Source organism: Anopheles aquasalis, chromosome 2 (genome assembly GCF_943734665.1).
Source record: "Anopheles aquasalis chromosome 2, idAnoAquaMG_Q_19, whole genome shotgun sequence".
NCBI lineage: Eukaryota > Metazoa > Arthropoda > Insecta > Diptera > Culicidae > Anopheles > Anopheles aquasalis.
The window spans coordinates 5230001-5240000 of NC_064877.1; the positions used below are offsets into that span (position 1 = coordinate 5230001).

At 49.5% G+C, this 10000-nt stretch overlaps 4 protein-coding genes across 4 annotated transcripts in view; 3 read left to right on the forward strand and 1 right to left on the reverse strand.

Moving 5' to 3' along the window:
• LOC126572573 (protein Spindly) overlaps window positions 1-564 on the forward strand; it is a 2210-nt gene extending 1646 nt beyond the window's left edge. The window contains exon 3 of the mRNA XM_050231986.1: window positions 1-564. This exon is cut by the window's left edge and continues 280 nt beyond it. Coding sequence (XP_050087943.1) covers window positions 1-405 — 405 coding nt within the window. The 3' untranslated portion in view covers window positions 406-564.
• A 136-nt stretch (window positions 565-700) lies between these two features.
• The window catches only part of LOC126572571 (elongation factor-like GTPase 1), a 17025-nt gene continuing 7725 nt past the window's right edge, over window positions 701-10000 (forward strand). The window contains exons 1-2 of the mRNA XM_050231984.1: window positions 701-3206; window positions 3269-3382. Coding sequence (XP_050087941.1) covers window positions 737-3206; window positions 3269-3382 — 2584 coding nt within the window. The 5' untranslated portion in view covers window positions 701-736. The remainder of the gene's footprint in view (window positions 3207-3268; window positions 3383-10000) is intronic.
• LOC126572572 (pre-rRNA 2'-O-ribose RNA methyltransferase FTSJ3) lies at window positions 3586-6565 on the forward strand. Its single transcript, XM_050231985.1, has 2 exons — window positions 3586-6108; window positions 6177-6565. The coding sequence occupies exons 1-2, from the start codon at window positions 3707-3709 to the stop codon at window positions 6439-6441; spliced, it is 2667 nt and encodes an 888-aa protein (XP_050087942.1). The 5' UTR covers window positions 3586-3706; the 3' UTR covers window positions 6442-6565.
• LOC126572574 (location of vulva defective 1) overlaps window positions 7881-10000 on the reverse strand; it is a 44618-nt gene continuing 42498 nt past the window's right edge. Inside the window, exons 5-6 of the mRNA XM_050231988.1 lie at window positions 9516-9745; window positions 7881-9434 (exon numbers count right to left, since the gene is read on the reverse strand). Of these exons, the coding sequence (XP_050087945.1) occupies window positions 9157-9434; window positions 9516-9745 (508 nt within the window). The 3' untranslated portion in view covers window positions 7881-9156. The remainder of the gene's footprint in view (window positions 9435-9515; window positions 9746-10000) is intronic.

Genomic DNA, 10000 nt, shown 5'->3' on the forward strand with positions numbered 1-10000 from the left:
ACGGACTCTCTCTCCCGAGTGATGAAAACGGAGCTTTTCTCCGACGAATCGTCGGGACCCGAGGATGGACAGTTAGAAGTGAAGTTTGCAAAGCTACTGAAAGTTGAACCCATTTTTAATGACTTTCAGGAGAATGTTCCTCCAATCGAAACCAACAACACTGCCCTGGTAGACAAGAAAATGTTCAATCAAGTGTGCCTAATGCCGAATCCGGCTGCTGGTGTGTTACAGCCTACTAAGGATGTTAATAGCGCCGATGTTGGCAAACCAATCTGTAGCGTAAAGCAAGAAATTCCAGTTCGCGACGGTCAATCACATTTGTCCATCAAAACTAGTTCAGTCACAGTAAAACGGATCAAAATCGGATCGAAGATGCAAGGGAATGCTAACGAAGGAGTGAATTGATGTGCAAAACTGCGGGCAAAGCAAATCTTTCCCATTGCTCTCTAGCATTCAATGCATGATCGTGGGATCTCTTTGGAGCTACTTCCACCCCGAGTCCTTTTATCAGGATTGAGAATGTACAACTTAGCGCGATTAAATAAAAATGTCCTTTTTAAGCAATGTCCTCGTGGGCATTTACGATAATTTTAAAACCATTCCCATCACTGTTTTCGTGAACTGCGACCGGCAACACTGGCGGGTGTAAACAAAACAATAGCACGTGCTGGAAATCAGCTGTGATCGTGCTTATGCGGAAAACCGTGAGTGATTTGTGCCGGTTTTTTGGAAGAAAATGTCGCGCGTAGACCTTTCCACGCTCCAGCGACTGCAGGCGGTCGCTGGCCATGTGCGTAATATCTGCATCCTGGCACACGTAGACCATGGCAAGACGACACTGGCGGACAGTTTGATCGCCAGCAACGGGATTATCTCGGCCCGGTTGGCCGGGAAGCTGCGTTACATGGACAGCCGACCCGATGAACAGGAACGCCAGATTACGATGAAGAGTAGCAGTATTACGCTGCTCTACCGGGAGCTGGGGCCACCGGAGCAGGACTATCTGATCAATTTGATCGACTCACCCGGACATGTCGATTTCAGCAGCGAAGTTTCGACCGCCATACGGCTTTGCGATGGAGCGATCATCGTGGTGGACGTGGTGGAAGGTGTGTGTCCACAGACACGCGTTTGTCTGCAGCAGGCATACCGGGAGCAGCTTTCGACGGTGTTGCTGCTGAACAAGATCGATCGTTTGGTGCTGGAGAAGCGCATGGATCCGCCCGAGGCGTATGGGCATCTGGTAAAGGTGCTGGAACAGGTGAACGCGGTTGTAGGAAATCTGTTCGCAACGGATGTGCTGGCAAGGGAGGAGATCAGCGCCACTGGCAATCAAACGTCCGCCCTGGAAGATGCCGATGATTCCGTTCTGTACTATAGCCCTCAGCAGGGGAACGTGCTGTTCGGATCCGCACTCGATGGTTGGGCATTCGATTTGGCAACGTTCGCGCGGTTATACCAAGGGAAACTGGAAGGAGTTACCGATTCATCTGCTCTCCTGGAAGGTCTGTGGGGCGATTATTTCTACAGCCCACGGCGGAAAGCGATAGAGAGTGGCGCCGCGGAAAAAGGACGCAAACCTTTGTTCGTGCAGCTTGTGTTGGACAATCTGTGGAACATTTACGGACTTGTGGAGGCCCGTGATGAATCCAAGCTACGGTCGATCTCGGAACGTTGTGGTGTGGTCCAGAATGCACGTGACCTACGGCATGCAGATGGCCGTGTTCCTGTGAGGAATCTACTATCCGGCTGGCTGCCCATCGAACGATCTCTGCTCGGAGCAATATGCAGTGTTGTACCGAACCCAAGGGGGATTAGTGAGGCAAAGGCAGAAAGATTACTTTGCTCGCGATTGTCCGATTTTGCCTCGTATCCGGAACAGACGAAGGAATTGAAGAGTGACATAATGCGATGCGATCCCACCAGTGACCGGTTGATCGTTTTCGTATCGAAAATGTTTCCTATCGAACAGGGCGCTATGGCAGGAGCGAAGGATACGCTCGAACGATTGGTGAAGAACCTCTCGCTGACCGGCGACGGTGATACAATGGCGGGCGAAAGTGAGATCTTTTTGGCCTTTGCACGAGTCTACAGTGGGACACTCCGCAGAGGAGCACGTGTGTTTGTACTAGGGCCAAAGTACGATCCGCGAACGATGGCGGATGATCCGGATATATCGGCCAACCCTCATCTGGTGGAGGTTGAGATCGACAGTTTGTTCGTGCTGATGGGCCGTCAGCTAGAGCCGGTAGAGAGTGTGCCGGCAGGTAACATCGTTGGGATAGGAGGGCTACAGAATGTGGTACTTAAAACGGCAACACTCAGCAGTACACGCTTCTGTCCTCCCTTCGTTGATCTACCGCTGATCGCGACACCGATACTACGAGTGGCGGTCGAGCCACGTGATATTCAAAATATGCCCCGATTGGTACGTGGATTGAAGCTGTTGAATCAAGCGGATGCCTGCGTTGAGGTGCGTGTCCAGGAAAGTGGCGAACACGTGCTATTGACGCTTGGCGAAGTGCATCTCGAAAGGTGCATTAAGGATCTTCACGAAACGTATGCGCGTATCGAGCTGAATGTTTCGAAACCGATCGTACCGTTCAAGGAGACCATCGTTCCATTCGTGCCAACGTCGGAGGAGAATCCGGAAGAAGAAATTGCTAAAGATCGCGAGAAAGACAAAACGGTAACACTGCAGACGCCTAATCGACAGTGTACGATGAAGCTGGTAGCGGTTCCACTGCCGGCAGAAGTCATCCAGCTGCTGAACGAGAACGAAAACGTGCTAAAGGCTTACTTCCAGTATCAGGACACGAAACAATCGGACTGTCCCCAAGCATTGCTCGATTCGATCGTGGAGTTGCGCACGAAACTTAAGCAACTACTTCCGGAGAGCGTACCATACGATCGCATTTGGTCGTTTGGTCCGAAAAAGTGTGGTACAAATTTGCTCGTAAATCGAACGGATTTTGTACATTCATCCGTGTGGCATGATGCGGCGGTTCCGTTGAACGAAGCGGACCAGAAGGATCCCAGGATGCCCTACGAATCGGCGTTCTTGAATGGCTTTCAAATGGCGAGCCTTGCCGGACCGCTCTGTGATGAACCGATGCAGGGTGTGTGCTTCATTGTGGAACGTTGGGAGCTAGATATGACTATTGGCGTTGATGTGGCCACCGTTGCATCCCATGGACCACTTTCTGGTGAGTAAAAAAAGGTGCTTTGAGATGGATGGAATTTAGTTAATGCAACGGTCTCTCTGTAGGTCAAATCATGTCCGCTGTTAAGGAAGGATGCAAGAAAGCGTTTCAAAATCAACCGCAACGGCTCGTACACCCTATGTACAGCTGCAATATTACTGTGAACTCGGATGTGCTTGGTAAGTACCATATTTACTCATTTTCTTGGTCGCAAATTACGTGGAAACACGCAAAAAGTACATTTATTTGATAAACTCAACTGTAAATCCAAAAACTGGAATTTGAAGTGGGGCTGCCTGGCATTGATAGACCCCTCGTTTCGGTTGTTTTCTTTCGGCCCACCTGTCAAAGCAGCGTGTTTACGCCGTTACTGTCGCGAGCACATGGTCGGGCTGTTGGAGGCCGGAAGGAAAAGTGTTTCGGTGTTTTCGTGTGAAAAGTGGAATTTCCCTCCTATCTGGTGTAAAACTCTACCTGGATTACTCACATAATCGACCAGCAGGATGGGTAAAAAGGGAAAAGTAGGAAAGGATCGGAAGGATAAGTTCTACAAACTAGCCAAAGAGTCCGGCTACCGATCGCGTGCGGCGTTCAAGTTGATCCAGCTGAACCGGCGCTTCGCCTTTCTGCAGCAATCGCAAGTATGCATCGATCTGTGCGCTGCCCCGGGTGGCTGGATGCAGGTGGCCAAACAGAACATGCCCGTGTCGAGTATCGTGATTGGTATCGATCTGCACCCGATCAAAAACGTACCCGGATGTATCAGCTTGGTGGGCGACATCACGAGCGACAAAACCAAGTCCGACCTGGCGAAGGAACTGAAAACATGGAAAGCGGACGTCGTGCTCAACGATGGTGCACCGAATGTCGGTAAAAACTGGCTGCACGATGCCTACCAGCAGGTCTGCCTTACGCTCAGTGCCGTCAAGCTGGCGACGCAGTTCCTCCGTCCCGGCGGTTGGTTCATCACGAAGGTTTTCCGCTCGAAGGATTACAACGCCCTGATCTGGGTGTTGAAGCAGCTGTTCAAGAAGGTGCACGCCACGAAACCCTCGGCTTCGCGTAAGGAATCAGCGGAAATCTTCGTCGTCTGTCAGCACTACCGGGCACCGGATAAGATCGATCCGAGGTTCCTCGATTCGAAGTACGTGTTCGAAGAGCTTGACATTGAACCCAAGGATGGGGCGGGAATGAACATCCTGAAGGAGCTGGAACGGAAGGTGGCCAAGAAGCCGAAGGTGGAAGGATACGATGGTACGGATGTGCGGAAGATTATCACGGCACGCGAGTTCCTGCAGCAGGAGAAACCACTTCCCGTGCTGAGCCGTGTGACGGAGATTCGCTTCACCGAGGCTGATGCGAGCATAGCGGAACATCCGCGAACGACGGCGGAGTTGAAGGAGTGCTGTAAGGATATTAAGATTCTTGGTCGGAAGGATATGAAGGAACTGCTTCGGTGGCACAAGCTGCTGCATCCCGAGTTCGCCGGTCCAAAGGAGGAGGAAGCATCGGAGAAGGATGCAAAGGGAAAGGCTGGTAAAAAGCAGAAGAAGGACAAAAAGGAAGATGACGATAGCGACGAGGAAGGAGATAATGAAGAGGAAGAAGATGAGGATATGGTTGAACTGCGCCAGATGGACAAAGAGCTGGCCAGCTTGAAGGAGGAACAATCGCGGGAATCGAAGCGTATGCGCAAGAAAGCCAACAAGGAGCGAGCGAAACTGAACGAACGGCTTAGCCTGAAGATGGTGATCAAGGGAGACGAGGGACCGACCGAGCAGTCATCGGACGTAACGTTCAAACTGAGCGATGTGGCCTCGAAGCAGGAACTGGAACGCATGCTGGATCAACCGCCCGATCTGCCCTCGGATGGTGATGTTTCCGATGAAGAGAAGGTACGCCGGAAGGCCAAGTACGTGCGGTACAATCGTGAAACGAAGGGTGATCTGTACGAGGATGAAGAGCTGATGGGACAGGCAAGTGCTAGCGAATCCGAACCGGATTCGGATTTCGACAAAAAGGGGCTAGCGTTCAATTCGGACGATGAGGCCGAACTGAGCTTCGAGGAAGATGAAGATCGTGTCGATCCGTCCGATGATGAAGACCGTAATCCCCTGATAACCGATCTGGACAATCGTAGCAAAACGGACAAACAGTTGCAGCGGGCCAAGATGTGGTACGAGCAGGAAGCGTTCCAGAAGCACAATCTGGATGAAAACGATCAGGAGCTGGACTACGATGTGGATCAGCTGATCGCTGCGTATAAGAAATCGGGCGTAAAGGTGCTTGGTGATGATAAGGATGCCGTAGGGGAGAAGTTACCACTGGGCAAGAAGGCAAGACGCCGTGCCCGGCACGATGTGTCCAATGGACACGTTTCCAGCGACGACAGCTCATCCGATGACGAGGCAGGGGAGGATGTGGGCGACGATGATGCGCTGGTCAATGGAAAGCCACACCACAAAACGGTGGAAAAGGTGGCGGGTGCGGATGGTGGATTTGAGATCGTTTCGGCCGAAGCAACCCAAAAACCGAAAAAAATCAAACTAAACGAACAGGAGCTGGCACTGGGACAGATGTTGGTGAGCGGAAAGAAGATGCGTCGCGATATCATCGATTCGGCCTGGAACCGGTACATGTTTAACGACACCCACCTGCCGTCCTGGTTCGTGGAGGACGAAATGAAGACGATGCGCCGGGACCTGCCGGTACCGGATGAAGCGGTCGATCGGTACCGCAAGACGAAGGACGAGTTTAACGTACGCACGATCAAGAAGGTGATGGAAGCGAAGGCACGCAAGAAGCGGCACGCCACGAAGCGGTTGGAAAAGATCAAGAAGAAGGCCGAAACGATTATGGAGAACGTCGATAACACGAATCAGGAGAAGATTCGTCTTTTGAAAAAGTAAGTCTCGCTTGCTTTAACAATGGGGGCTGCGTGGAATGTACTAATCCGGGTGTTTTCTCTTTCAGATTGTACAAAAAGGCCGATGCGAAGAAGAAGGAAGTCACGTACGTGGTGGCGAAAAAGTCCGGCACCAGTGGTAAGAAGGTGCGCCGTCCGAAGGGTGTCGAGGGTCGCTTCAAGGTAGTGGATCCGCGTATGAAGAAGGACCGACGTTCGGAGATGGCCAAGGAGAAGCGTACGAAAAAGTTTGGCGGTGGCAAGGGTAAAGCTAAAGGTGGCAAAGCTGCTGCCGGTGCACGTAAGGCGAAGGTAGGAAAAGGGAAGAAGTAAATCGTTGCGCTGCGGTTATAGAGCTACGCTACAGTCGTTGATTATAAGCAAATGTGTTCTGCTCCAAACAGTCACAAAATAAAGTGTAATTCTATGAATAAATCCACTGTTAATTTCAATCTTACTCAATTGCTTTAAAGTAACTGCCAGCATTAGTTGTGATTCCACGTTTTCCGAAACAGTTAGACTCTTTATTGATGTTCCCTTGATCACCATAAACGCTGTACAAAGAATACATTCCAAATGGTCGCAGCAATAGCAAGTGCTATGAATTCACCTTCAATAGTATAAGCCTTTGCATCTGAATGCAATTTACGATTGGTTTTCACAGGTCCCTGAGTGGTTTTTGGACTTTCTGTAGTATTCTTCGCAATTTGAACTATTTTCGTGGTGGTTGTTACCAAAGTTACTGTCGTGCTACTATGATTCGTGCTGTTTGAAGACATCATGGTTGTGGAAACGAAGTTAATTGGTTTTTGGGTTACTGGGATCACCGTGGAGCTTCTCGGCACCATCGTTGTAGCGTCGGCCATCGCTGGAACTGATACACACTGCGTGTTCAGCTTCCATCCTTGGCAAATACGATAATCTGCATACGTACAACCCATGTGATAGTTCCAAACATCCTGCACGGTGTAGTTCACTCGGAAGCACTGATATCCCAGCCCCACCATCCCTACCGGTGGATCCTTCCGCAGTGTTGGATTATTTGGCAAAAGCAGCAGATGAGTCATCTGCACCAGTGCATCGTTGCATTCTACTGGTTTGGCTGTTTTCAGGCAGGTAGTATAGTTTCCAATGGATTGACAGAAGGAACACGATACCTTGGATCCTGGAAGAAGATCGATTAGAAGCTTTCTGTCGATGGGAAACAGTGGTACTTACCATGGATGCCAAGTATGGAAATCGTTTGGGTCAAAAAGACTATCCAAAGCGTACGAGACCACATTTTACTCTGTTTTGCGGTAAAGCACGACGTACACGTTCCAAAGCAGAGCAACGTGTCTCCCAGCATCCAGCATGTATGTCATACATTCAGTGCTAGCAGATGAATACCCGTTTCTGTTACCTTCGCTAACCGGTGCCGTATCAACGGTGTCGATTGTGTTTCAAGTAAATATCCGCAAATGAGCAATTGTTGTGCTGGTAGCTCGTTAGCGATTGCATTTTCGTTCGGCTTCCCTGCCACGAAGAAGGCCATGTAATCGAATTTAAAAAGTGTTTGTAAAATTTCCAAAAATGGTTAATTCTTTCATTCACCTAAAACTCATTTAAGAATGGTCGAAACAACTTTTTTTCCATATTTTATCATTTTGTTTTATTAGTACTTCTGCTATCGTTATGGTTCCTAGCGTCGCAATTAAATAGTGTTTCTCATGATGCCTGTTTGCCTATTCGATACGATTTATGTTTAAGTAATGTTAGTTTGCTCCTCTTTCATCCATCTCCTCTCAAACGCGCGTAAGCCGTGTGGTAGAAACGTTTAGTAAAAATACTATTATCGGACACTGTCTTCGCATTAGCATCGCGTCTGCTGTTCTCCTCGATTTAGCTTTTACTTAAATCGTTTTCCACTACCCTTGCCCCGGTGCCATCGAATGTGGAGAGCAGCAGGTGTTTCATCTTACACATCATTGCGCGCCCTTTTCCGTCAGTTCGGTTTCTATTTACACAAAAAGTATCTCCTTCGGGGCTCCAGTATCTAGCCCTCTAGTATCGCTATCACTACAGCTAACCAATATAGTTTGTTGTGGTGGTATAAATAATGCTTTAAAAATTGCCCTCGACTGGAGCTGGAGTTGCAACCGGAGGGGGTGCAACTCTGTCCGTGGAAGACGCCGTGGTTCACGACCAATTGATTTAAATACTTCGTTGCATTCGCGTCACTCTCCTCCTTTTTCGCTCGTTCGCTCGCTCGTTGGTTTTGTTGTTCGTTGTTATAAGTAAAAAAGGGGATTTGTTTTTAATAATAAATAGTAGGATGTTAATAAATAAGTAAGACAAAAGGTGTACCGGGAGTTAAGTTTGCCACCTCAGAGACTCCGGTCCCGGTAGTCCCCCGGACGATGCTCCTTCACTCTTGCTCTGGGAGGCGGAACAGTTTCTACCGGCCCTCTTTCTTTCCATCACTGATGGCCAGCTGCTGTCTAGTTCCGTTAAAATTTGGTACGCACCTCACCAACCCACTGTCAGTCGGTGGCAGGGAACTCTCCTAACCAGTCGTTTCTCCCTGACATCATTCGGGCCCAGTAGCGATGAAAAGAAAGAGTATCCGGATGCCATCGCATGCCTCTCCCACTGGTGTGACAGTTTGAAACTCAAAAAACAAAAAGGAAAAAAAAATCCGCGAAGTTTTTGGGACAGCCCCGATTCTTCATCTATCGGTGTGAAAACGGTTCCCTGGATGGCGAACATTCGCTAGGCTATGTCGTACGTTCGCGATCCGGAACCGTTTCAACGTCACGTGTTTCATTCATGAGTCTATGTAGGTGATTCTATTCGTCCGATTTGCAGAATCCAACAAATACAGACGATAGGCTAATGAGTGATCCTTCCTCTTGAAAGGACAAGATCCCAATATGTGCGGGATGGAGAAGACAAATGAGTTTCGGCTTGTGATTGAGTATGAACTTTGTAGTCTTTCATGCGCAATAGGAGCTACGCAGCCATCAATTCATGGTGTGCTGCTCCGGAAGTTGGTGGTTAGCGGTGAATCTACTCTTCGCTACCAGCTGCCGAAGTGTCCGTCGAGTTCTGGTATGTCCGCGATTCGGACTCAGTCTCAGCATCAACGTTCGAACCGGCGACACTGCCACGGTACGAAGAGACCGGCTGTCGTGACGGGATCTTCCATTTGTTGTACACGTTGGAGGGCGTCTTGGCAGGCTTGGAGGCATAGTAGCTAGAAGTCTCCGGTGGAACGCACAGCATACCGTACACGTTGATTCCGGGCAATCCGGCGTAAGTAGGCTGATCGTGAGCCAATGGTCCCTCTGGAATGGGTGGAGCAAGCAGGATGGAGTTTAGCGATCATAAGCTTTTCAATTTTTTTTTTGCAACCACAGATCGCTTACCAAGTCGGTAGTGTGGTGGGCACTTGCAGATGACCAGATAGTGCGACTTGCCGGTCCGGGTGTTCTGTAGGGCGAGAATGGACCAGTCCTTCGGTGCACGACAGTCGCGCAGTTCGTTGGTGTTCTCGCACGTCTTGGCCAGCGTGATCGCACGCTTCTGCTGGTTACCGACGAGCTTGATCGTATGGTTGTCATCCTCGTTCAGACTGGCCGAGCACGGATCACGGTATCTGAAAGGGAAAAGAGAGAAGGAAAGAAAGAGAAGAGATAATTACTTTGCTGAAATGGATCTGACGTGTTGTTGAAACCGTAAAACTGCCTGTAATGGGAGGCGCTGGGCCTTGAAATGCTCGTTTGTTGTCTCATCGTTGGTTTAATTGAAACTCTCGTTCTGGCTGCCGACGAGATCCGGATGATTGATCATCCAATACAAAGTTATACAACTCTATACACGGGTGGACCCAAGATGATTCATATCACCTATC

Bases quoted from the DNA above. Each gene is read 5' to 3' on its own strand.
- LOC126572572 (XM_050231985.1), top strand. From the start codon at position 3,707: ATGGGTAAAAAGGGAAAAGTAGGAAAGGATCGGAAGGATAAGTTCTAC. The intron at 6,109-6,176 runs GTAAGTCTCGCT...TTTCTCTTTCAG, and splicing joins AAGATTCGTCTTTTGAAAAA to ATTGTACAAAAAGGCCGATG.